We start from the raw sequence: 26,713 nt of genomic DNA on the forward strand, positions 1-26,713 counted from the left end.
CTCTTTCATTTATAATTTTATTTATTTGAGGCTTCCCTCTTTTTTTCTTAGTGAGTCTAAGGGGTTGTCAATTTAGTTTATCTTTTCAAAGAACCAGCTCTTTGTTTCATTGATCCTTGCTACTGTTTTTGTGTGTGTGTGTGTGTGTGTGTTTCAATTTCACTTATTTCTGCTGTAATTTTTTTCTTCCCTCCTCCTGCTGACTTTGGGCTTTGTTTGTTCTTATGTTTCTAATTCTATTAGGTGTAGTTTAAGATTGCTTATTTCAGATTTTTCTTGTTTGTTAAGGTGGGCCTGTATTGCTATGAGTTTCCCTCTTAGGACTACTTTTCTGCATCCCATATGAGTTGGTATGGTGTATTTTCATTTTCATTTGTCTCCAGATATTTTTTGATTTCTTCTTTAATTTCTTATGATCCATTGGTTGTTCAGCAGCATGTTGTTTAGTCTCCACATCTTTGTCACTTTCCCTGCTTTTTTCTTGTAGTTGATTTCTAGTTGCATAGCATTGTGATCAGATAAGATACTTGATATGATTTCAATCTTCTTAAATTTGTTGAGGCTTGCCTTGTTTCCCAACATATGGTCTATCCTTGAGAATGTTCCATGTGCACTTGAGAAGAATGTGTAATCTGCTGTGTTTGGGTGGAGTGCTCTGTATATGTCTATTAAGTCCATCTGGTCTAGTTTTTCATTTAAATCCACTATTTCCTTGTTGACTTTCTGTCTGGATGATCTATCCATTCATGTAAGTGGGGTGTTAAGGTCCCCTACTATTATTGTGTTGTTGATATCTCCTTTTAGGTTTGTTAATAGTTGCTTTATTTACTTTGGTGCTCCAATGTTGGGTACATATATATTTATAAGTGAAATGTCTTCTTGGTGGAGTGTCCCTTTTATCATTATATATTGCCCCTCTTTGCCTCTCATTACCTGTTTTATCTTGAAGTCTACTTTGTCAGATACAAGTATGGGAACACCTGCTTTCTTTTGTTTGCCATTAGCTTGGAGTATTGTCTTCCATCCCTTCACTCTGAGCCTGTGTTTGTCTTTAGAGCTGAGATGTGTTTCCTGGAGGCAGCATATTGTTGGGTCTCGTTTTTTAATCCATCCTGCCACTCTGTGTCTTTTGATTGGAGAGTTCAATCCATTTACATTTAGAGTGATTATTGATATATGAGGGCTTAATGTTGCCATTTTATTGCTCGTTTTGCAGTTCTTCATTTCCCTTGATTCTCGTCCCATGTATTTTGGAGTACCACTTCAGTTTGGTAGTTCTCTATGATGGCTTTCTCAGTTTTCTATTTATTTATCATTTGTGTCTCTGTTCTGATTATTTGTTTGGTGGTTACCATGAAGTTTGTATAAAAAATCTCGTAGATGAGATAGTACATTTTCTGCTAGCCTCTTATTTCCTTAGACTAAGCCAATTCCATCCCCTTCCTCTTCCCCTTCTAAGTTATTATTGTCACAACTATTCCATCTTGTGTTGTGAGTCTGTGGTTGAAATGATGAGATTACAGTTATTGTTGGTGTTTTCCTTCCCTTTATCTATAATGTTATAATTGTTTGCTAACCTGTTCTGATAGAGAGCTTCAATTTTCTGATTTTGTCTACCTATTTATCTCCTTGCTCAAGGCCTTATAACCCCTTTCTTCTTTTTTTCAGGTATGAGGGCCTTCTTGATCATTTCTTGTAGGTGGAGGTCTTGTGGCAATGAACTCCCTTAGCTTTTGTTTATCTGGGAAAGCTTTTATTTCTCCATCATATCTGAAGGATATTTTCACTGGATAGAGTATTCTTGGCTGAAAATTTTTCTCTTTCAGAATTTTGAATCTATCTTTCCACTCTCTCCTAGCCTGTTAGGTTTCTGCTGAGAAATCCACTGAAAGCCTGATAGGAGTTCCTTTGTAAGTTGTTTTCTTTTGCCTTGCTGCCCTTAATATTTTTCTTTGTCACTGACTTTTTCCAGTTTTACTACTATATACTTTGGAGAAGGTCTTTTTACATTGATATAGTTTGGAGATCTATTGGCTTCTTTCACTTGTATTTCTGGCTCCTTCCCCAGGTTTGGGAAGTTCTCAGCTATTATTTCTTTGAACAAGCTCTCTGCTCCTTTTACCCTCTCTTCTCTTTCTGGAATACCTATAATCTTTATGTTGCATTTCCTAATTGAGTCAGATATTTCTTGGAGAATTTCCTCATTTCTTTTTAGTCTTAGTTCTCTTTCCTCCTCCGTCTGAAGCATTTCTATATTTCTGTCCTCCAGACTGCTGATTCTCTCCTCCATAATATCAGCTCTGTTATTCAGGGACTCCAGATTTTTCTTTATCTCCTCCATTGTGTTTTTCATCTTCAGCATTTCTGGTTGGTTTTTCTTTATAGTTTCAATCGCTTTTGTGAAGAAGTTCTTGATTTCATTGAATTGTCTATCTGTATTTTCTTGTAACTTGTTGAGGTTTTTTGTGATAGCTATTTTGAATTCTCTGTCATTTAGATTATAAATTTTGGCACCTTCAGGATTGATTTGTGGATGCTTGTCATTTTCCTTCTGGTCTGGAGATTTAATATATTTTTTAATACTGTTTGAGGCGTGGATTTGTGCCTCCGCAAAGTGATAGTATCTGGTTGCAACTTCCACCTGCTGCCACTGAGTGGGGGTCAAGAGCTGTGTATTCTGAGCCCTCTGTGATCCCCGGCTCACTCACAGCTGCTGCTTTTCTGCCGTATATGTGGGTGCTTTGGCCAGCTGGCTGAGCCGGAGCGCTGGGTGGTGGAGGGGCACTTTCTTTCATTCACGATCCCAGAGGCGTTCTCATTCTGCCTTTGCTCTCTGCTATCCTGGGATGCTGGCTTGATGAAGACACCCCTGCAACAGCTTAGCCACCTCTGTGTGGGGCTTTCCCACAGGCTGTGAGGGAACTTGTAGAGTGAAGGTGTTCCTGCAGAAGGTCGCCCCTCCCCCCTCCTCTCAGAGCTGTGCGTAGTCCCGCGCCCTGGCTTGTTGCCTTTTGGGAGGGACAGGAAATCACCTTACCTCCTTCCACTTCCTCCGGGGGGTCCAGCACCTCCACCTTCAGAGATATGGCTGTGTGGGTCTCTCAGACATCTTTTGTGTTGTGTGAATGTCCTCTGATGGTTTATGAATGTCCTTTTCATTGTATCTTAGTGGGGGGAGTCTAAGGGGAGAGCTCACTCTGCTGTGATGCTGACGTCACTCTCCGAGCAAATCCCATGGGTTTTTTAATGAAGACTTCTAAAAGTTTTTTCTAATTTTGGTTTCTGATAGCTGTGAATCAAGTGCATTCCATAGTGTTTCGAATGCTCATGGGTCACGATGTTTCAGCCAGGCATGCCCTTGGAGGCAATCAAGTCCAGGGCCCAGGGTTGGCCGATGCAGTGCTCCAGGCAGCTGAGGGCCAGCCCTGCAATCAGCCCTGACTAAATGGCCTCAGAACCCGGGGAACACACTGACAGCCGGGGGGAGGCCAGAAGGCTCCAGGTACGGAGTGTGGTATGGAGTCGGGTCTGGAGTCGGGGTCTCACTCTTCTCCAGGGACTGGCTGACCCTGGACCTCCTATTTCACTTCTGAGCTTCTGTTTCCTCACCTCGAGAGCGAGGCAGCAAAGGCCCACCTGGGGGGCTCTGATGAGAGCAGACCTTGAGTAGAGGCCCCACGTGGTGTCTGGTGGGGAAGAGAGGAGGGGGCAAGTCCACTAGGAGGGTGTGGGGGGTGGGTAGGGGGGAGCATCTGAGTCCAGGGCCTCTCCTGGAGAGGGGGTGCTCCTGTGATACCTCAGGATGTGATACCTCAGCATGCTCAGGATGAGCACTGGGCTCGTGCTGAATGTCTGGGCCTGGAACCAGGTGGGGCGGGAGGCAATGGAGGGCTGGGCCCAGTGCTGCTGAGGTGGTTGTGTGAAGGAGGGCAGGTGTCCCACTGGGGCCCAGTGCTGCCATGGTGGGCAGTATGAAGGCCGAGGTCTGAGAGGAGGCCTGAGGGTTCCCTCCTGTGGGCAGCACAGCTGGGTGGCAGCAGGCAGTGGGGAGACCAGGTGCAGAGCTGGTAGGTAGCCACTGGCCTGAGTCCTTCCCTGCCCTCTTCTGGGCCTTGTCGCCCCCTGGTGTCCCATCCCCAGCCCCAAGCAGCTTCCTGGTTGTGCCTACCTGCCTGCTTCTCTTGTCTTTCCAGCCGCTCAGCTGGGAAAGAAGGTGGCCTTGGTGGACTATGTGGAGCCTTCCCCTAGAGGTAGGCAACCCCCAGCAAGAGCTGTGTGTCCTGGGAAGGGGGTGGGGAGGGGGCCTGATTCATGTACAGAGGGCAGCTGAGCCCAGAACCATTTACCCCCTGCTGTCCAGAGTCTCTGGACAGTGTCCTATTTCTCGTGTAAGTTGCCATTACTTTAAAGTTCCTCATTCTTCTCATTTAAAAACAGCTCTGAATACAGTTAAAGAAAGAAAATCTGTGTGGCTGGGTTCATCTGGGCCGTGTTTCAGTTAAAAACAACTTCAAGGAATTCTAAACAACTGTAGAAGAATAGGAAATCCTGTGGAGTCACCTGAATATAAATTTACATGTGCTCTTCCCACCATGCCAGGCACCAGGTGGGGCCTTGGCGGCACCTGTGTGAACGTCGGCTGCATCCCCAAGAAGCTGATGCACCAGGCGGCGCTGCTGGGGGGCATGATCCGAGACGCCCCCCACTATGGCTGGGAGGTGGCGCAGTTGGTCCCACATGATTGGTGAGGAGCTTGTCCTGCGCCCAGCTCTTTTCTGCTCCTCATGGGGGAGGCAGAGGTTTATTCGTCTGTTAACTTCACGGGAGTGCGCTGCCTGCCGGGTGGGGCTCTCACCTGGGGGGCTATTCTGCACACCCCCAGACATTTGGCAAAGTCTGGAGACATTTTTGGTTATCACCACTGTGGGGGGCATCTACTGGGTAGAGCCCCAGCATGCACTAAACACCCTGCGGTGCACAGGACGCCCCACAGGGGACAGTCTGGCCTGAAGCCCAGTGGTGAGATGTGGGAGCCTCTTAGTCTCAGCAGGTGGCCTGGTCTGCTCAGACCACACGCAGGCCCTTGCGTGTTCTCAGATGGCCTGGATCAGGTCCACTGCTGCCTCCTGATGGCTGTGGACCAAAGCCCTCGTTTTCCGTGGGTCCAGAGGTCCACAGTCCCAAACCTGGAACAGAGGCAGCGGCTATGGGGACGGAGGTCACATTTTACCACTTTTAGAAACGCTTCGTAAAGGCACTGTTTGCATCTCATAGTCCATTATGGGACTCTACAGCTAACACCTCTGTTGTGGTTTTTAACATTTTGTTTTGTGTGTTGACAGGAGGAGAATGGCAGAAGCTGTTCAAAACCACGTGAAATCCCTGAACTGGGGGCACCGGGTCCAGCTGCAGGACAGGTGCTGAGGCTTTGCCTGGCCCCATGGCCTCCTCTGGATCATTTCATACCTCGACAAGGGGGCTCACAGTGATAATATGAGGGGTCCTTGCTCGTGGGTGGACCACAGTGGACAGGCCGGGTGCCCTGGGAGTGGAAGGCTGCCCTGCCGGCTGCCGCCTGCTGAGCCCGGAGCGGCGAGGAGCAAGGGGCATGTTGACAGAACGGCCAGAGCCCAGGGCTGTTCCAGGGAGGAAGTGTGCTGGGCTGGGGCCAGGGAGCACGTGGGCCAGAGCTTGGGGGCCTGGCAAGGGCCACCCCAGTGGCCAGCTGCTTCCTTGAGGTGGGCAGCCTTTCTCCTGCCAGGGCCAACTTCAGTGATGTGAAGGAGGCCAGTGAGCCCACGTGGCTGGTGCAGAGGCCTAGGCACCGCCCTGTGAACCCCATACCTCACCTCTCACCTCCCGGCTCCCACACTCACTGCACACTTCCAGCTCCTCGGGCACAAGTGAAGGGGCCTGGCGTTGTCTGCTGGACCAAATGTCTGACACGATCGTTCCAGTCTGAAATTGCCAGTTCCTGTCAGCCCCACGGGGTCCCCTAGGCCAGACACCGACACTTCCTCCCACTGAAGCATTGTCCCTGAGGAGTGGCTGCCAGGACAGGTGCCCAGAACTGCACCCGACTCAGGCTAAGCTTTGCTCTGCACCTTGTAGCTGTGCCTGTGCCCATGGGGGTGGTGGAGGGGACAGGGGTCCCTCAAGAGGTCTGGTGGTGATCATCTAAGCACCCTTTGCTTGGTCCCCAGGGGTCTTCCTGGGGCTAAGTAGGCAGCTGTTTTGTGCCCACAGACCCAAGAGTGCTGAGCCAGTCAAGCTGGCCCACCTGCCCAGCCCGGCTTCCCCAGGGGACCTCCAGGGAGCTAAGCTGCATTGTGTTGTTTCTCCTCCACGTGGGCTCAGTATTCCCCAGTGCGGTTTTTTGGAGGCATTGGGCTCTGCCATTCTTCCTACCGGCCCTGGGCAGCTCCTGGGCAGGTGCTAAGCGGGCCTGACCCCAGGCTGGCTCTGGAGCTGCCCACACAGGAGGCCAGGGCGGAACTCATGGTCTGTGGGCCGGGCTGTTAGCGGGCTGTTGGGTGAGTGAGGACTTCTGCCGGAGCTCCTGCAGCCCGGGCGGTGCATGAAGGTGCAAGGCTTGGCCATGGGGAGAACACAAGGTCACGGAGGCGGTGAAGCCTCACCAGAGCCGCCAAGAACCCCCCACTGCAGCGCAGCCTTTGTCAGCAGAAGGCGTGGGGCGTTTCTGCGTGGGGCGTTTCTGCACACCCCGCATCCGGCCACCCTGTGTCCTCATCGTACCCGTTCTCCCAGCTTCACTGTCCCCTAAAGGCAGGAGGTGATGACTACCTGGTGGCCACCCTCCTTGCCAGTGGGAAGTTGGTGGTTTGGGTGGTGGGGGTAACTGGCTGTGTGTGGGGGCCTGTGCTCCCTGGTGGGATGTGCCCAGGTGACGAGGACTGACCCCAGCCGAGGCCTAGCCACGTCTGTCATTACACACCAGGGCGGTACTTGGACTCTCAGGACCCTGGTGAGCTTGCTCTGTCTCTGCCTGGCAGCTGTGGTCACCATGTCCCAAGGAACCCCGGGGGGACGGCAGGCCGCGCCATCCCAGGCTTCCCGACGCTTCCCCACTTGCCTCTTGCCCTACCTGAGCTCTGGGCTGAGGGCTGCGGGCCATGGGCCCGAGCTTGCCCTTTAGCGATCTGCACGATGCTCACTGTTTAACCCCATACGTGATGCTAAATTTGCAGAGGAAATGGTTGAAAATCCTGTTTTTATTTTGCAGAAAAGTCAAGTACTTTAACATCAAGGCCAGCTTCGTCAATGAACACACGGTCCGCGGTGTCACGAAAGACGGGAAAGAGGTGAGAGTCCGACTGAGGCCGTCCTGACGGCTCCGCGGGCCTTGGGTGGGCGCCAGCTCCGCTCTATTCGGCCTCAGTGCTGTGCTCAGTGACACACGCTGCTGGTGGTGACACGATGGTTTCCTCTGAGGCCAGTCTGAATTCTTTGTGAAGAATTAAATGGGTCTCACGCGATGCGGCCTGCTGCACAGGCGACGGGACGGGAGACCACTCGCTTGAAGGGTTTTGTGGGGATTGGAGGGGACAAGACGCCTGCAGGGTGCTTTGTAAACTGTGAGGTGCTCGGAGTTAAATGTCTCCCTGCCCTCTTCTGCCCATCCCCTGGACCCTTGACGGGCTCTCAGCTCTGTGGGGCCTCTGAGCCGCTGCCCCCCTGGTCGGCACTGCAGGCAGAGGTTGTCGTTAGAAAGTGTGAGTCTCTGCCCGTGGCGACTGCAGTGTATCTGACCGTGGCTTTCTGGGTTTGTCTCAGACTCTGCTTTCGGCTGAGCACATCGTCATCGCAACTGGAGGGCGGCCGAGGTACCCCATGAACGTGAGTGTCCCCGAAACAGCCTTTGTGCGCACCCCAGCCACGTTTGTGGTCTCCAGGCTCATGCGATACACTGTTTACATTCATGCTTCCCACACCAGCAGCCCTCTCCACTCTTTCCTAGTGTTAAAAAGTTTTTTTTCTGTACTCGCTATTGTCACGTTCTGTTATCTGATTTTCTCTTGACTCCACTCTGCTGAGGCAGGTCACTGGGGACCCCACACTGCCAACTCCTAAGAGTCACTCTGCAGCTGGCCTTGGGGCACTGCCGCTCTGTCCTTGTGTCTCAGTGTCACTTTTCCTTTTTCCTTTGTTGATTCCTCCTTTACCACTATCTAATTCCAGAACATTTTCATCCCCCTGAAGTGGAACCCTGTCCCCATTAGCAGTCACTGCCCATTCCCTGCTTCCCCCAGCCCCTGGCAACCACCAGTCTGCTTTCTGTCTCTATGGATTTGCCTATTCTGGACATTGAAATGTCCATTTATGTGAACATAAATGGAATCAGACCACATGTGGCCTTTGTGACTGGCTTCCTGACTTAGCATCATGTTTTCACACTTCATCCGTGTTGTAGCCTGTGTCAGAACTTCATTCCTTTTTATGGCCACATAATATCCCCTTGTAGAGATATACAGGCATGCCTCATTTTATTGTGCTTCACTTTATTGCATTCCACAGATACTGTGTTTTTTACAAATGAAGGTTTGTGGCAACCCTGTGTCCAGCAAGTCTGTTGATGCCATTTTTCCAACAGCATTTGCTCACTTTGTGTCTCTGTCACATTTTGGTGTTTCTTGCAATATTTCAAACTTTTCCGTTATTATTATATTTGTTATGGTGATCAGTGATCTTTGATGTTACTATGGTTATTGTTTTGGGGTGCCACGAACTGCACCCATATAAGACAGCGAACTTAATGGATAAATATTGTGTGTATTTTGATTGTTCCACCGACCCGCCGTTCCCTTGTCTCTCTCCCTCTCCTCAGGCCTCCCTACTCCCTGAAACATAACAATATTGAACTTAGGCCAATTAATAACCTACAATGGCCTCTAACTGTTCAAGTGAAAGAAGAGTCACATGTCTCTCACTTGAATCAAAATCTAGAGATGATTAGGCTCAGTGAGGAAGGCATGTGAAAAGCCAAGATAGGTCAAAAGCTAGGCCTCTTGCATCAAACGCTTAGCTAAGTTGTGAACGCAGAGGAAAAGTTCTTGAAGGAAGTTAAAAGTGCTACTCCAGTGAACACATGAATGATAAGAAAGTGAAACAGCCTTATTGCTGATATGGAGAAAGTTTTAGTGATCTGGGTAGAAGATCAGACCAGCCACAAGATTCACTTAAGCCAAAGCCTAATCCAGAGCAAGGCCCTAACTCTCTTCAATTCTATGAAGGCTGGGAGAGGTGAGGAAGCTGCAGAAGAAGAGGTTGAAGCTAGGAGAAGTTGGTTCATGAGGTTTAAGGAAAGAAGCCATCTCCATAACATAAAAGTGCAAGGTGAAGCAGCAAGTGCTGGTGTAGAAGCTGCAGCAAGTTATCCAGAAGATCTAGCTAAGATCATAATGCAAGTGGCTACACTAAGCGACAGATTTTCAATGTAGATGAAACAGCCTTATATTGGAAGATGCCATCTAGGACTTTCATAGCTAGAGAGGAGAAGTCAATGCCTGGCTTCAAAGCTTCAAAGGACAGGCTGACTCACTTGTTAGGGGTAATGCAGGTGGTGACTTGAAGTTGAAGCCAGTGCTCGTTTACCATTCTGAAAATCCTAGGGCCCTTAACAATTGTGCTAAATCTGCTCTGCCTGTGCTCCATAAATGGAATGACAAAGCCTGGATGACAGCACATCTGTTTACAACATGGTTTACTGAATATTTTAAGCCCACTGTTGAGGCCTTCTGCTCAGAAAAAAAGATTCCTTTCAAAATATTACTGGTCGTTGACAATGCACTTGGTCACCCAAGAGCCCTGATGGAGATGTTTAATGAGATTAATGTTGTTTTCATGTCTGCTAACACAACATCCATTCTGCAGCCCATGAATCAAGGAGTAATTTCAACTTTCAAGTCTTCTTATATAAGAATTACATTTCATAAGGTATAGCTGCCAAATATAGTGATTCCTCTGACGGATATGGGCAAAGTAAATTGAAAACCTTCTGGAAAGGATTCACCATTCTAAATGCCACTAAGAACATTTGTGATTCATGGGAAGAGGTTGAAATATCAACATTAAGAGGATTTTAGAAGAAGTTGATTCCATCCCTTATGGACAACTTTGAGGGGTTCAAGACTTCAGTGGAGGAAGTAACTGCAGATGTGGCAGAACTAGCAAGAGAACTAAAATTAGAAGTGCAGCCTGAAGAGGTGACTGAATTGCTGCAATCTCATCATAAAACTAACTGATGAGGAGTTGCTTCTTATGGATGAACAAAGAAAGTGGTTTCTTGAGATGGAATCCACTCCTGGTGAAGATGCTGTGAAGACTATTGAAATGACAAGGACTTAGAATATTAAATAAACTTTGTTGATGAAGTAGTGGCAGGGTTTGAGAGGATTGACTCCAATTTTGAAAGAAGTTCTGTGGGTAAAATGTTATCAAACAGCATTGCATGCTACAGAGAAATCGTTGGTGAAAGGAAGAGTCAATCAGTGTGGCAAACTTCATTATTGGCTTATGTCAAGAAATTGCCACAGCCACCTGACCTTCAGCAACCACCACCCTGATCGGTCAGCAGTCGTCAACACTGAGGCAAGACCCTCCACCAGCAGAAAGGTTACAACTCTCTGAAGGCTCAGATGATTGTTAGCATTTTTTAGCAATAAAGTATTTTTTAATTAAGTTATGTACATTTTTTTTAGACATAATGCTATTGCACACTTAATAGACTACAGTATAGCATAAAAATAACTTTTATATGCACTGGGAAACCAAAAAATTCGTATGACTGGCTTTATTGTGATATTCGCTTGATTGTGGTGGTCTGGAACCAAACCTGCAATATGTCAGAGGTGTGCCCGTACCACATGTTGTTTATCTCCTTGTCCATTGATGGACGTCTGGTTGTTTCCGCTTTAGCTGTTATGAATAGTACTGCTGTGAACCTCTGTGTGGAAGCTTCTCTGTGGGTTTGAGTGTCCACTTCTCTCGGGTGTACACCTAGGAGTGGAGTTGCTGGTCACAGGGTCTGTGACCAGTTTTCAGGAACTGCCGGGCTGCTCTCCACAGCAGCCGCGTGATTTCACATTCCCACCAGCAGCGTATGAAGGTCATACTTTCTTCTTTCTTCGCATGTCTCATAACTTTTTTTGAAAACTGAGCATGTCCAATGAAATAATGTGTTGACTCTAGAAATCGGAATCTTCTTCCACCATAGGATTTTGTTTATTGCTGTTTGTTTGTTGGGTGATTTTTCTGAACTGGTTTTGTCTTGAGTCTTTAGTGGTGAGGCCACTAAAGCCTCCACTCAGTTAGCTCAGTGGTCGGCTAGTGATTGGATAGAGTTCCTTCAACACGGGGAACCAGGAAATCTCCCCGTCTTTGCCGGGGGCCCTGTGGGCATTTGGGGCACACCTCCAACACAGCCAGGCAGCAGCAGCTCTGCCTTAGCCTTCCCTTCCTGCTTGTGCAGAGCCCCAAGGTCAGCCAGAGGTGAGAGCTCAGAGCCCTCAGGCCTTTCCCAGGAGTGTGCACAGCCCAGTGCTCACAGCCTTTGAGATCCCCAGGAGTATGTTCGAGCTTTTCAAAGCCCCGACGGACATCTCATTCCTCAGCTTTTCCTTTTAAGCTTTTGGTAAGTCTGTTGTTTGCCTCAGCTGTTATCACTCACTTCAGGCAGCTGTGGCATCAAGTCATTGGGCAAATCCTCCCCGAGGAGAGGCTTTCAGCGCTGGGCGAGCTCGAGCCAGGTCACATGAAGACAGGCCTATGGGGTGGGTCTTCCAGAAAACCACGGGGCAGGTCAGACAGTGGCTGTTCTAGGGGAAGCAGCTTTGAAAGGGCTCCCGCCCTGTTCTGCTCTCTCTGCTGCTTCATTTCTCAAGGCTGCGGCTGAGCTAGGGGCGGGACTAGTGTGAGTTACAGTGCACAAAACTCACCGTCCTTACCAAGTTTCAGCCATTTTTCTTGACTAAAGGGTCCCTGTGTTGCCACAAACCTTTGGTTAATTTCTGGAGTGCTGAAAAAGTTGGATCTGACCGTTTTTGCCAATTCTTCTGCTGCTTTTAAGGAGGGGTGGACTTGGGACGTCCTCATGCCATCGTTTTCGCTGACGTCATCTCGGCCCAGGCTTATGTGTGGGGGCTTCTCTGCCCTCTCTCCCACGAGGAAGGTGACGCTGAGGGAGAGGCTCCAGAGTTGGAGCGGAGGGATGGGGGATGGGAGCATGGAGGGGGAATAGAGGGGCTTGGCCAAGGCTACATCCTCACGGGTCTCCCAGGGGCCCCGAGCCCTGAGCCTCCACACGGGCTGCAGCAAAGTGCACACGGCCTGCAGGTCCCACAGGCTGGAGGTCACTCCTGCCTTGTACTGAGACCTGGACGGAGCGTGGACAGAGGAAGAGCGAGGGAAGTGGTTCTGTTTCTTCTCAGACGCTTAAGTAACCTTCACTCAGTTCTGTGCTTTTTCTGGAAATTGGGAACAGAGGGCACCGAGGAAAATGCGCACCTCAAGTCCTCAGAGGGCCACCAGACCTCCCCTCTGGCTGTCAGGCCAGCAAAAGCAGCCTCCAGAGGGGACCGGGCAGCTTGTGCACAGAGGTGGCCCTTGGGCAGGCTGCATGGCTCTGTAGGGTGACAGGGTGCTGTTGTTCAAGGTAGCTACAACAGACAGAGGCAAAGCAGGTGACCAGGAGCGACCCCTCACCCAGCAGCCAGCCCATGTTGGTTCCACTTGAAGCCCCTGAGGCCACAGTCTGCTCCCGGGAGCCGGTGGTCATCTCGGCTCCTTCAAGGCACTGGGCAGAGCTACACAATGCTCGAGCCAGGGCACCCTGTGGAGGGGACTGACCTGGCCCCATCCTGCTGGACGTCGGCAGGGTGGCAGCTGCTGTCTCCACTCGGCCAGAGCGGGATGAAGCAGGAGCTGCCAGCTGCTGGGGGAGGCAGTTCAGCGGTCCTCTGCCCCCCACCACCCACCCAGGACAACCCCGCCACCAGCCCTGGGTGCCTGCCAAGGCTTGCTTGTATTCTAGTCCCTTTGACTTTCAGACCTTTTGGTTTTCCTTGAGCAAACTCGAGAAATTCCTGACTTTATTTTTTTTGCCAGTTGGAATTGTAAACTGTTTGAAATCCGTTTCCTTTCTACCAGCACATCTTACTCAGGGGCCACTGCGAGGGCGCTTGTCCTCGAGTCTCCACACCTGCTTAGTGGCTCCTTGTCAGGTCCCGCTGGGGTACAGGATGATCTGTTCAATGACCAGGCACAGGCCCACCCGACTGGCCTTGAGGGTGCCTCGTGGCATCCAGCCTTCATCCTGGCACCCTTGGAGCCTGCCAGCCCCTCCACACCCCCTCACCTCTGCCTGGGTCTGGATCAAGGGGAGGGTCCTGGAGAGCAGAGAAGAAAGAGCCGCTGGCTGCACCCCAGCTCCCTGGCCAGCGCCCACAGCCAAGGAGTGCTTGGTGCTTCGTGTGCTGGGCAGATGGTGCACTGAGTTAGATTTAGACAGGTCACCTGTCCCCAGAGGCCACAAGCTGAAGAGAAGTCTGTGAAGCAGGGAGGTGCACCCACATGGGGGCTGGGTGGTTCTGGTTGAGTTGTGTCTGCAAAATGGGCATCATCTCTGAGGAGGCCTTGGGGGCAGGCCAAATGACGCCCTCCTCATACAGATCCTTTTTTTCTGGATAGATCGAAGGTGCCTTGGAATATGGAATTACAAGTGATGACATCTTCTGGCTGAAGGAATCCCCTGGAAAAACGTAAGACCTGATGTGTGCTTCAATGGGGGTCCTCTTTTTGTTCACCATTGTAAATGTCAGGGCCGTTTGGACCCTATGTTCGTCCCCTCTCCCAACATAGAGGGGCATTCTCTCCTGTCTTCCTGAAAGCAGGAAAGAAAGCCCAGTACTTGTGCCCCTTGGTGGGGCTGTGGACACACTGCATCCTGTGACTGTCCTGGAGGTGATGACTTGAATGTCACATAAAGTGAATTAGCCATTTATTGTCTAGCACAGTGGTTTTTGAACAGGGTTCCTGGGAGCTCCCGGGTTCCAGCTGATCCTGTCAGGGCATCAGGGAGGGAGGGCATTCAAGGAGGGGAAAGCAGGGTCAGGCCCTCCTCTGGCCTCTGTCAAACGTCCCCACTTTCATCTGGTTTGTGCCTTGGGCTTCTCTGAAATCTAGCGAAGGCTCCAAAGGCCTCGGGCCACAGCCCGGTTGTGGTGATGAGACCTTCGGTGTGAGTGGTTTGCCTCCCCGAGCAGGTGAAAATGCTCTAAGTGCGTTTCCTGCGCCCACAGAGCGGGCTGTTAGGGGGGCGACTGGTCCAGACAGCTCCTGCCTGTGGGGCACGGAGGGGACCTCATGCTTGCAGGGACCGGAAAGGCCACCAGAGGGCAGCAGAGACTTGGCCGTCAGCAGCGCTTGGCTGCCTCGGGACTTGCCTGCAAGAAACTGCGGGTGGAAAAGTCTGCCCAGAGGTGGACAGGCGCGTGTGCCCAAGTGTAGGCGTGGGGGAGTGTGTGTGCATGTGTGTTGTGTGCGTGTTGGAGTGCGAATGCATGTGCGTGTGATCCGCTCTGATGTCGTCATTGTTTCCCACGTCACGAGGCATCTTTATTCGGGGCTGGGTCTTGATTCCCTGGAGAGGGTGTGGTGGTTTATTTTGTCTTTCCACCGTTCACAAGCATCTCACTAGCTTCTCTCTTCCAGTGTTATAAGGTGCTGCAGTGAAAACCTTTGGTGTGCATCTTATAGACAAGTGCTTCTTATGCATTACACATACCTGTCAGAGGTGTTTCCACAACTAGAAAACCCAGGTCCAGGCGTAGGTGCCCTTCACACATTTCGCTTACGTGTCCCCCCAGTGGGCTGCACCCGGCTGAACACGCACGTGCGCCTGCTTTCCCCTCCTCCGACCGCGGGCATCGGCTTTTCCCTACAGCGTAGAGCCAAAAGGAGCCTCTCCTGCTCCTGTGAGCCGGGCGCTGGTGGCTTCTGCTGAGGCGCGGCGGGGTCCCTCCCAGTGACTGCGGGCAAGCTCCCACAGGTTTGCGTCCCTCTGTCCATCGCCTTCCACCGGTTCCCCAGGCTGTGGTTTATCTCTTGACTTGCCAATAGCTTTTCATGCAGAAGTTTTTAATTTTTAAGTTGTGACATTTATCACTTTTTCCCTTTATGCCATAATTTTTGGGTTATTTGTTCTTTTATCTTTGATTATCCAGTAGGTTAAACATGACCTGGTTTTATTTGCATCTGCTGTTATTAGTCATTCTTTCGTGTGTTTATCGGCCATTTAAGATTGAGTGTGTCTGAGTGTGTGATGCGTGTGTCAGCTGTCAGCTTGGTCTCTGGCCCACTGTCTGTCTGGTCTTTCTTTTTCTTCTCTTATCTTTTTCTTATCTTTCAGCTGGTTTGAGAATTAGCTGTGATCCCGTGTCGTTTATATTGCAGATTTTCTCAGCTCGTCATGTCTTTTAACTTGTGCAATGGACAATTTTTTTTTTATGTAATTTAGATCTTTTTTTACACTTAATGGCTTTTAGATTTATTGCATGTTCAGGAAGGCCTGTCCCAGCCCCAAGATTGTTTTTGAAAAAAAGCGCCTGTATTTTCCTTCAGGGCTTCCACAGGTCGCGTTTTCCTTCGTGTCCTTGGGTGTTAGCAGCTCCTCTGGGGTGTGGTGCCGTGGAGACCAGCTACTGGGTTCCAGCGTTGCTGACCGCCCGGCCCCTTGAGGTCACTGACTCCCGATCTCACGCTCCATCCCGGGTGGAGTCCGTCCCGCTCTGGCTCTTGACTCGGCTTTCTTGAGCCCCTGGTGCAAGTGCCTGGCCCAGTCAGTCTTCAGGTCTTCTTAGTTTTCTTTCCCGTGATTTCTCTGGGTGGAGTGTGGACCACACAGCCAGCCTCTCCACAGCGGTCTGCTGGACCCGGGATTGCGACGGCAGCTGTCTGGGAGGCCGTCCCTGCACCGGGCTTCTGTCCCGGCCGTGCCCCAGCCGTCTCAGCCCATCCCTGAAGGCCAGCATTTCTTGAATCCTGGTCTTTCGTCAAATTAGTTCTTGTGTGTTTCATTGTGTTTTTTTTTGTTTGTTTGCTGTTTTTCCCATTACATTTTAAAAGCAGCATCTCCAGCTTCCAGGAAGGGGCCGGCTTCCGGTGTTTCTCTCTCTACTGGCTGTTCATCGGAAGCTGGGTGTGCGGAGAGGCCAGCCTGGGCTGCAGCTCTGGGCTGGAGAGGGAGAGAGGCCAGGGTGCAGCAGGTCCCGGGTGCAGGCCGCTCCTCTGTGACTGTGTGCTGGGGCAGCAGCCTGCTCGGCCGGGAAGACACGGCCCCAGATATTTTGGTCAGGAAAGAAACTGCAGTGTTTATTTTCTTCAGGAAAAAAAACATTTAGAAGATTTTTTTTAAAAAGGCTCTCTCGTTTAGAAGGAATCTAGGTATGTTATTGTTTGAGAAAAAAATGTGTTTGCAATGTATCAGTCACCCGTTTCGTTCTGAGCATGATTTATGTGAGGAAATGGTTTTTTTAAAAATTAAGCTGGAGATATATCCCTGTACGATGCTTCTGTGAAAATGCGGCTTTTGTCCGTTGCTGTTAATGCAAGTTGTAACAGTGTGATATGGGAGGCAGTGTTTACATGTTACATTCCTCCGCTGCAGTCAAAATAAGCCCGGAGGGTCTACAGTAGCATTTCTGTATTTTATCAGCTTGGGCTGGGGCTGAGGGGGAGGCCTCTGCTCACACTTGGAGGGGCTGTTTCTGCCAGATTTATTTGCCTTATAAATATTCCCCGTGTTTATTTTAACTCGCCTTTAAAATGGAGCTGAAATTAATATGTACCCGAGGGCTGCCCTCCTGGCCCAGGAGGGCCTCCTGTTGCCGGGCAGGACATTTCTACTTGGCCCCATCCAGGAGGCCTGCCCGGTGGCCGAGGGTGCCCAGCGTGCCTGGCCTCTGCCTGCAGTGGGCGCTGTCTCCACTGGCCAGCTCCCCAAGGCCTGTCGGAGGCTTCAATGGGCACGCCAGGCCCCAGGTCCCTTGCGGGTTCTGCAGCATGCACAGGTGGGGTCCCCCCTCCTTCCTCCCCATGATGGGGCACTGGCAGGGTGCATCCATGTGGGGCACAGTGCCCAGTAGCTTCAGACCTGGCAAGTTGAGCCCACAAGTGGGGTGCGGCTCTTTAGCCACCCGAGGTTATCCATACCACCTTTGCCCCCACAAGGTCATGGTGCTCTTTGGACCCCTGTGGCCACAGAGGTGTCCCAGCCTCACAGACACGCAAGGAGCCCCCCTACTGCCTTTGCTTGTGTCCAGGTCTGGGGAGCCCAGGGCAAAGAGGGTGGGATCAAGCGCCAGCCCAGTGGGTGGAAGGCAGACCTAAACACCGCCCTTCACTCCACAGCTGGGCGCCTGGTTTAGAAGCCCTGGAGGTAACCGGTCATGTGTAGAAAACTCCAGTAAATGCAGCATGAGCTCCCCAGTCCATGAGCAGGACCCTCTGAGGCTAGGCAGGGGCGGGGGCGGGCGGGGGCGGCTGTGCGGTGCCTGAGGCGGCCGGGCAGGGTGGCAGCACGCAGCTGTGGCCACCCCAAGGCCAGCTTTGTGTCTGGCTCGTTTGACTTTTGCATTGCTCTTGTTTCTTCATTTTTCTGTGGAAATGCAGAACAGGTTGGAGAAGTGAGGAGGATTCTGGTGGAAGGACAGGGCCCCCGGGGCACATAGCAGGAGCCCCTTCGGAAGGAATCGTCGGGAATGGTGGCTACTCCGGGAAGCTGTCCACTGCCAGTGGAGGAGATGGGAGCATAGCCCCAGGGGGGAGGCTCGGAGATGGCATGCAGCCCTCCTGGCTGAGCTGTTCTGCCCAGCAACCCCCAGGCAGGTGGAGGGAATGGGGAAGGGGAGAAAGGTGGGCCCATTCCCCATAAAGGTGGCAGGCCCTGGGGTACCCGGATCCAAGTGCGCCTGAGGCAGCCTGGCTTCGCCTCTGGTCGGTCCCACAGCCTGGTGATCTGCCTTTGCTCACCTGGAGGGCTGCCTCCCTGCGAGGCTTCTGCACCAAGGCAGCCTGGTAGGGACTGGGGCCCGGCTGCCTCCTTCAACTGTTCAGGTGCCCTAGGAATGGGAAATCGAGGTCGCTCTATTCCAGACGCCCTCGGCTCCCTGGCCCAGCTGGTCAGTGCTGCTGCCTGAGGTTCACTCCGTGTCCGGAGGTCAGCTCTCTGCAGAGCTGGGCTCTGAGCTGGCAGCTTTGGGCTGACTTCAGTGTTGACACCTTTCTCTGACAGCAAAGAGGACTTGAATCAGACCAGAGCCACCTGGGGGGACTATTCCCCCACGTTGGACCTCCCAGCGACTGAGCTACCATTTCTAGATAACAACCACGACCCTGTTGTTCCCGCCACCCACTCAGGTAGCCCAGGTTCTCTTGAGTGTCTGCCAAGTGACGGACTGACCAACCTCTCCTGAGCCGCCTGCCCGTGCACTGGCCGGGACTGTCCTCTCGCAGAGCTGCGCCACTGCCTGACCCTTCCCCTCGTGGATCCCAAGGCTCCCAGAAGCCGGGACAGTCTTTGTAAGGGGCTGAGTGAACGCTGCCTGCAGAGCTGGACGTGGAAGGAGCTTTCTTTCATTTGACCCTTATTGTTAAGTCCGGAAGCCGACCAGGCACTGTAATCATTTTTCTCTCTTCCTAAGTGCAAGAGGGAAGAAGTAAATTTTATCTTACAAAGAACCACAGCTATTTATCGAGGAAAACTCACAGTTGCTTTTTGCACTTTCTACTTAACCTCCACATTCGTTTGGTGTGACATCCCATGTCCAGCAAAAGAAAGACCAGCCATCTGCCTGGGACTTGGCTACCAGCCCGTAAAACCCTGCAGACCGTCATCCCGTGCGTGTCCTGTGGCTGAGATGCACAGGGCTCAGGGCCTGAGGAAGACACCTCCTCGGAGTGGCGTTAGTTATAGGACCAGAGCCCCAGGGTGGCATCTGTTATGGGGCCAGAATGTAGAGGCTCCAGCTGGCAGTGGGGGGCCCAGTGTCAGGCGCTGGGCAGGGGATGGAGCTGGCAGTCCCAGGCAAGCCAAGAGCCAGCCCCAATGGGGAGGAGGCCTTGGGCCCCCTGCCCCCTTGCTGCCTCCCTGGAGCGACTGGGCTCAGCAGCCCATTTGGCATTTCCTGCGCTGGTGGGGGCCCTCACTCTGTGTGGGTGTTCCCCAGGGCACAGATCAGGCCTTCCAACTCGAGAGGTAGGTCGAGTGCTCTTTCAGCCAGGGCTTCGTCAGCCTGAAGTCAGTCTTCTGTTTTTGCCTCCTCCCCCGATTCAGATTTTGAACAGAAAGCCCGCCCTGTGATTAGGCTAATCCCGTGCTAGTTATACCTTCGCATAAAACGTTTGCACACCGAAAAGCAGAGAGTGGAGCTGCCCAGCACACAGGGCTCCGAGGGTGCAGGTGGCGACTGCCAGCGTGGCCGATGTCCTTGTCTCAGTCTCTCAACGTAGTGATAAGGCGAGTGTTTCCAGCCCTTGGGCTCACTCAGCCCCTGTCCCCAGGCCCAACGAGCTGGTGCCTGATTTCTGTGGCCGCCGGCACCACTGTCTTCCGTGGTCCATCCAGGCCAAGGGTCTCCAGCAGCCAGGGTAGGCTGAGCTGTAGTTACAAACCTACCAGTAAAAACGGCACGGTGCCCCAGTCTTCAGTGCTCTCCACCCCTCTGGATCTGGGGGCTGCAGCATCTGTCTCCATTTTTCCTCCAGCATCTTCTTACTCTAGCCCATTTGAAGGGAATTCTCTGGTTGGGTTCTTGGATCCTGCGTTCTTCAAAGAATAATCATTATTTGATAAATTGAGGGGAGGGCGGAGTGTTGGTAATCTTCGCTCATGAGGACAAAAAACGGCCCAGAGTTACCCTTCGGACAAGCGGGGTGCCTGCTCGTTTGTGAGATTCTAGCCACGCGCCTTCGGTCAAGGACACCCACTTAGGAATGGCCTGTCTGGCGCCTGCCTCCTCCCAAATGTGCCCTCTGTCGGTGCCTCAGAGCTGCTGGCCTGAGGGGTAGGGGCATTGTGACCTTGAGATGGGAGTGGGAGGCCCAGGGCGAGGAGGGGGCTCTGTGGGAGGAGCTGGGGATTTGGCGCCCGCCAGCCCTGCCTCGCCGTCCAGCTCCGCGTCCACATAGTGCAGGAGGCTGGGGAGGCGTCCATGGGCTGCAGAAACAAAATGTTTTTGCCAAAATCAGGAGACCATGTTGCCACGTTGCATATGGCAATGTGGTATGAGGGCCTGGGGCTGTCATGTAGGCTGCGGGATGCACCCAGCCCACTCCCACGGGAGGGTCTGCTTTGCAGACACAGGAAGGCTCTGAGATGGGCAGGGACAGCCCAGTTGGCAGACAGAGGGGTTCCCCTGGCCCTTGCACAGCACGTGTGGCCGGGAGGCGGTTGGCCCACGCTGCCGCACCCTGGCAGCAGGAGCCGAGGCACTGGGTGCTGGGCGTTGGTGCTCTTCTCCAGCCTCATCCTTGCGTTTAGGGCAGGATATTCAAAGCAGCTAATGTCTGTTTGTATTATAAGTAATTCATAACTTCATATATTAAAGAAAGGCTTATAACTTTTACTGCAGACATCGAGTCCAAAAAAGTTAGGTTTTGTAATTTTGAAACTGTACCTACACATAGACATGTGTTATACCTGCACGTGTGTGTATGCACAACCGTGGATGCACGTGTACACCTGTGTGTTGTTTCTTAGGCGTTGCCAGCCCTGTGTGGAGCCCCGAGTGCGTCTCTGCACTCCTGGTCCGCGGGGCCCAGCATCCCCCTCACTCAGCCCAGACGTAAAACCCAGCGCGATCTGTCCCCAGCTCCTGAGAGGAAGCGGTGCGCCAGCTGCTTCCCGCAGGGCACTGCAGAAGTATGCCGCAGGACGCGCGGCTGTCTGAAGTGGGATTATATCATTAGTACCTGCCGGGATTAGCGCTGACACCGGGCTCGTCCATCCTTACAGCACCTGCTCTTGTTCAAAGGCGGAGGGGTGATCTGACAAGCCCACCCACACGTCGCTGGCTGAGCTGCAGGTTCCGTTCTGTGTAGGTTCAGTGCACATGTGCCTGTGTGTGCATGTGTGCAGGTGTGTGCACGTGTGTGCAGGCGTGCGCATGTGTGTGCACATGTGTGCAGAGTGTGGCGCTGTATAACAGGAGAGGATTGATACTACGAAGGCAAATATTTTAAATGACTCTGCGCGGGCCGGCCCCATGGCTTAGCAGTTAAGTGCGCGTGCTCCGCTACTGGCAGCCCGGGTTCAGATCCCGAGCACGCACCGACGCACCGCTTCTCCGGCCATGCTGAGGCCGCTGCCCACATACAGCAACTAGAAGGATGTGCAGCTATGACATACAACTATCTACTGGGGCTTTGGGGGAAAAAATAAATAAATAAAATTAAATGACTCTGCTGGGTCCCGCTGTCCTGTGTCTCCTCTCCCACCAGGTGCCCTCACCCTTCTCAGGGGAGCTGGCTCTCCTGACCCTGGGCCTGTGTTTGTGGGGCTGGACAGGCAGGTGTGGGCTTCCAGCCTGGCCTTCTGTGGTCCCAGAGTGTCCTGTCCACAGAAGATGCTTTCCCAGGAGCCTCCGCACTGTCTGGTGCCTCCCCATCCTGCACAGCATCTCTCTGTCCCACCCTGGCCGCAGGAGGTCCAGAGGGACCCCGCGGCAGAACGTACCTCAGGACAGAAGGAAAACCCTTCTGCTGCTTCTAACCAGGCTTTTCTCAACACCTCGGTGGAGTCCATGTTGGCCCCACCGCTGGGGCCTTTCACGGGCCGTGTTCTGTCGCTGACCGCTCGCATCCTTCACCACCAGGCAATTTCCTGACGCAACGACACTGTTTGTCGTGTTGTATTTCACAGCTGGAGCCTCTGGGAAGTGGGTTTTGTACGTTGGGACAACCTGTTTGAACAGTTAGCCTCAGCTGACTCATCCACAGTGACGCATCAGCTGACGGAGGCCTTGCACGAAGGCTGAAGGGCCCATCCCCCTGCGGAGCCCACACCAGGGACAGCTGCTCGTGCGTCGTAGCAGGCCATGTGTGGGCTCACCTCTGTTCTGTTTCTTTGTTTCTCTAACAGGTTGGTGGTCGGGGCCAGCTGTATCCTTTGCCAGTGTGTGGGTGACAAACGGCCGTGCTCACAGCCCTGAGTGGAAGCCTGGTCCCTAGAGCCCCTCCCCCTGCTCTCACCTTTGTCAGGGAGGCACTCTGCTGCCAGGAACCAGGCACTTACAGGGCACTCAGGGGATTAGCTGTGCTCAGGGGACAGTTTGAGGCTGACTTTCTGTGGCTAGCACTTCCTGAGCCGCACACTGAGACGGCTGAGCCAGCCAGGGCAGCTGGACGCAGCCGCGGCGGTGGGGGGGGGGTCCTCCCTGGGGAGCAGCCCTCTCCAGGCACATTCCTTCAGAGGGAGCACTAAGACCCGGGAAGGTCGGGCGAGGAGCCATGGGAGGACCAGGGGTCAGGAGCAGGGACATCTAAGGGAAGATGAAAGCACTGGGACGGCGAGCTGAGGGCGCAGGTGGAAGGCGGCTCCTCGTGTCTTTCCTTTCCGTTGCCGCTCAGACCCCTCGGGGAGTGGACCTGGCCCCGGAGTCTGAGATGTAGCTCCAGGGAGCCTGGACAGATGGCCCACAGAGGCAGAGGCTGCCTCGCCCTGGGTGCTGGAGGGAGCCTGCAGTGCACTGCCTGCCAGAGCCCCTCCAGCTCACCCAGGACATGCGTGTGAGAGGTGGGGGTGTGGAGGGGGCTCTGTGGCTGGTATTGGGAGCCTCCTTTGGCCTGTCTGGGGGCTGATAGGGGAGTGGGCTGCTGGCACAGGGCACTAGGGGCTTCCTGCTTGGCTCCTGATGTCGAGATCCCTTAGCATTCCTTAGCCTGCCTCTGGCAGACGTGGCCCTGGAGTGTGCCGGCTTCCTCACCGGGCTGGGACTGGACACCACCGTCATGATGCGCAGCATCCCCCTCCGGGGCTTTGACCAGGTAGTGCTTCGTGGGCCCAGCTCTCACCCTGTGGCTCTGCTCTCCCAAGGGGGCTGTATGGCCAGGCAGGTTTAGTTATGGGCTGGGTGTGTGGTCTCAGTCTGTAGAAACCCGCCCTTGAGTTCAGTGAGGAGATTGTTTGAGAAAGATCAAACACCTGCCAGCGTGTAGCGGGGTGCCTGTGGGCATGCCAGGACCCTCACAGACTGTGGGGTTGGCTCCCCACTCCAATCCTCCCATTAGTGAGTGGCAGGCATGTGTGGGCAGAAGCAGTGTCCCCCATCTCCCGGGCTGAGCCCCTCTGGAGCCCAAGTGGTGCCGCCTCATCAAGGGCAGCACCAGGCGGTGGAAGCAAGTGGCAGACTGGTGAGGCTCTGGTGACACCTCAGGGGATGGCAGACCCACCATTAACTGAAAAGGTGTGACAGGAGAGCCAGGCAAGCACTCAGGTCTCCCAGTGGGCCGCCCGCCCCGAGGCCCCGCCAGCTCACGTCCACCAGCTCACAGCGCGGGGTAGCGCGGGCTCGGCAGGAGAGTAGAGGGCCGCTGCGGGCAGTGGACCTGCACATATGGGGAACACGTGGAGTTTTTTTTTAAACTGAAAACTCTCCCCACCTCTCGAAAGTCACTTGTTAAAATCCAAGTCTGGGGATGTTGTTATCAAGATATCAAGCCCTCCATGCCCCCTCGAAGGAAGATGCACCACTGTCCATGTGCACAGCCCTGTGGGCCCACGGTCCACCTCGGCTCCTGGGCCTGCGGGCTCCGGACCCCACCCCGCAGGGCTGAGACAGAGACCTGCTCTCTGTCCTGTATGGGCCGTGGGCTGCTGCCCCGTGGCTGCCACTCTTGCCTGTCATTTCATTAAGCGCACATGCACTGAGCGCCTGCCACGGGGACACAGTGTCCAGGGAAGGCTTCTGAGAGTCAGGCTGTGGGGAGGATGTGCTAGGCAGACAGGACCCTGAGGAGGCCACATGGCCGGACACAGAGGCGAGGCCTGAGAGGCAGAGGGGCCTGCAGGGATGAGGGCTGCTGGGAAGGTGGGCCTTGGCACTGAGCCAGGGCAGAAGCTGGAGCCTGATGGAGCAGGTGCAATTCCCAGCAAGGGGCTGTGGAGGGGGCAAGAAGAGGGTGGACCTGGGCCTGCGAGGGGCTGGAGCATGCAAGGCTGGGCTGGAGGGCCAGGTTGGCAGGTGGGGGAGCTGAAGCCCACATGAGCAGAAGGAGTGCCTGGGAGGCAGGTCTGGTGCCTAGGTGGAAGGCTGGATGTCATTGGCATATGGAGATGGTGGGGTCTCCCAGGCAAGAGTCAGGAGAGGAGAGGGGCAGGTTCCAGGTGTGCCCTGGGACAGGTGCAGTGGCAAAACCAGGTGACCCAGGACGTGCAGCCCCGGTGTCAGGCTTGGGGGCGAGGGACCGGCCCTATGGCTCTTGAGGGCCCAGCAGATCCCCCTCAGACTGTGACGGGGACATAGAAGCTCATCAGAGGGATCCAGGAGGGATGGGCAGCCTACCCACCTGTTCCTGTGACCAGGGTGACAGTCTCAGACAGGCAGGGCTCCTCGTGGCGTGACAGTCCCTCAGTGAGCTGGCTCAGTTGAGGGTTTACACAGTGACTTGTATGTTCTCCTGAAAGAAGAAGCTGGCTGACCGTGCCTCTGGCCTGTGCAAACCCCACAGTGGCCCCCAAACTGGGCCCCCATCTGCAGCTGGGGGTGCAGAGCCTCCTGGGCTGGAGGGAGAAGCCCTCTCTGCAGACACCTGGGCCCCCACCCCCATGATGCTGCCCCTGCATTTCTTGGTGGGGAGCAGAGATGCCCACCTAATGTCCAGCTCCCCCATGGCAGAGTTGCTGACCCCACTTGGTGGTCAGGGGTCGGGGGAGCCGAGTGCCATCTAGTTCAGGCAAGTCAGAGCTCCCAGGAGCAGGGGCGCTTCTTTGTCGTTGGTTTCAGTGAAAACTTAGTTAATTAGCATCTAGAGAAGAGCCCAAAGTTCAAGTGCATCCTAACCAAAGGGCCTAGGGTCCTTGGATTTGGAGCTGGAGAATAGGAGGGAAGGGGGCGCTGGATGCTCTCTTGGCTCAGCCTTCAGCTCCACAGACAGCAAGGGGATTCAGAGGTGGGGGGCTGGCGTGAGGCCATGCAGCAGAAGGGGCATGGGCACTGAACCTTCTCCTTTGGACAGACCCCTGTGGGCACCCCCAGGGCTTTTTCAGGCAGGCAGGGAGCCGGGTCCTCTCTTCCCAGTCGTCAGTAGTGACATTCTCACTGCTACCTGGTCCTCACAGCATGTCCTCTTGTCTTTGCAGCAAATGTCTTCCTTGGTCACTGAGTACATGGCATCTCACGGCACCCAGTTCCTGAGGGGCTGCACCCCCTCCAGAGTGGGGAGGCTCCCGGATGGCCAGCTCCAGGTCACCTGGGAGGACCTCACCTCTGGCAAGAAGGACATGGGGACCTTTGACACTGTCCTGTGGGCCATAGGTAAGGGTGTGCCAAGCTGCACACGTGCACACACACAAACGCGCACACACATGAGCAGAGACCAGCGGTGCCGCCTCCCCTTCCACTGCCTCTGGGGGCTCCCCTCATCCTGCTGGCTCTCCGGTGGGTCAGCTACTGCAGAGCACACCTCTTGGGCTGTTGTAAAGGCCCAGGGGATTGCTTATGATGCTTCCCAGTGAGAAGTTTTGAGCTCTGCAGATCATCACGTGCCGGGAGTGGCATCTTACCATCTTTCCGGAAGTCACACTCTGCAGATTTCCAAAGATAGCAACCAGTGGCGGGGCAGAGGCCTTGGGCCCTTCCCAGCCAGGTGTGGGCTGGCTGCCGCCTGGCCTGCCTGTAGCCGTGTTCTCATCCTCCTGTTCTCTGAGAGGCCGGGGTCCAGCTTTTTGTAGGGGTGAAGCTGCCCAAGTGTGGTCGTGCAGAACTAGCCCATTGCTGACCTTGCCGGACACGCTGCCTCCCAGGCTGGGCTCTCACTGCACCCCAGGCCGCCTGCCTGAGGAGCAGCGTGGAGAGTATGGGTGCACTGGGGGAGACCCCCTGCCCAGGGCCTGTCCTGGGCTGGTCTGAGGCGGGGAAATGGGCTTTGAGGGAAGGCGCCCTGGCTAGAGCTGGACAGGGAGAACAGAGAGCCCAGACCCTGTGCCCGTCATGAGCCCACCCACGGAAGAGCATGGTGGTGCTGTGAGTGGGCTCCCTGTGCGGAGGGCCGATGGGTTCTTGTTAGTGAGGGTGTGTGGATACGAGTGCGACAGCTGTGCTCGGACTCCCTGCCGCTCGATGCCTGCAGCTCCCGGCTTGGGTCCTTGTTTCCAACCGTCCGTCAAATTGCGTGTTGAGTAGGAGCAGTCCAGGTCGCGCTCTCTCTGGGCGCTTCCAGTTTGCAGGGGTCTCTGCGCTGAGCCTGGGCTCAGCATCTGTGTGGCTGTGAGAATCAGCGCCCGGCTCCACGGCAAGGCAGCGTGTGTTCACTGAGCACGTGGAGGGCCTGTCCCCTGGCCTGCCAGGTCCCAGCCTCCCCTGAGGTGGGGCTCCCGGAGCAACAAGGCTGCGTCACAGAGCAACGCACTGCTGAAAAGCCTGGTTTTCCTGAGTGCTCGCAGTGATAGGAAATCAGAAATGAAATAAACTCCGGAGGAGAC

The 26,713-nt window shown here is 53.9% G+C and overlaps 1 protein-coding gene across 2 annotated transcripts in view; it reads left to right on the top strand.

Annotated features, from left to right (window-relative positions):
* The window catches only part of TXNRD2 (thioredoxin reductase 2), a 57,678-nt gene that overhangs the window by 13,298 nt on the left and 17,667 nt on the right, over positions 1–26,713 (top strand). For both annotated transcript variants that reach the window (XM_087423715.1, XM_087423714.1), the window contains exons 3-11: positions 4,194–4,250; positions 4,600–4,744; positions 5,343–5,417; positions 7,244–7,322; positions 7,795–7,857; positions 13,705–13,775; positions 22,154–22,173; positions 22,967–23,058; positions 25,373–25,547. In XM_087423715.1, coding sequence (XP_087279841.1) covers positions 4,194–4,250; positions 4,600–4,744; positions 5,343–5,417; positions 7,244–7,322; positions 7,795–7,857; positions 13,705–13,775; positions 22,154–22,173; positions 22,967–23,058; positions 25,373–25,547 — 777 coding nt within the window. The remainder of the gene's footprint in view (positions 1–4,193; positions 4,251–4,599; positions 4,745–5,342; positions 5,418–7,243; positions 7,323–7,794; positions 7,858–13,704; positions 13,776–22,153; positions 22,174–22,966; positions 23,059–25,372; positions 25,548–26,713) is intronic.

Source organism: Ceratotherium simum, chromosome 35, assembly GCF_057802395.1.
Source record: "Ceratotherium simum simum isolate JZ-2026a chromosome 35, ASM5780239v1, whole genome shotgun sequence".
Lineage (NCBI taxonomy): Eukaryota > Metazoa > Chordata > Mammalia > Perissodactyla > Rhinocerotidae > Ceratotherium > Ceratotherium simum.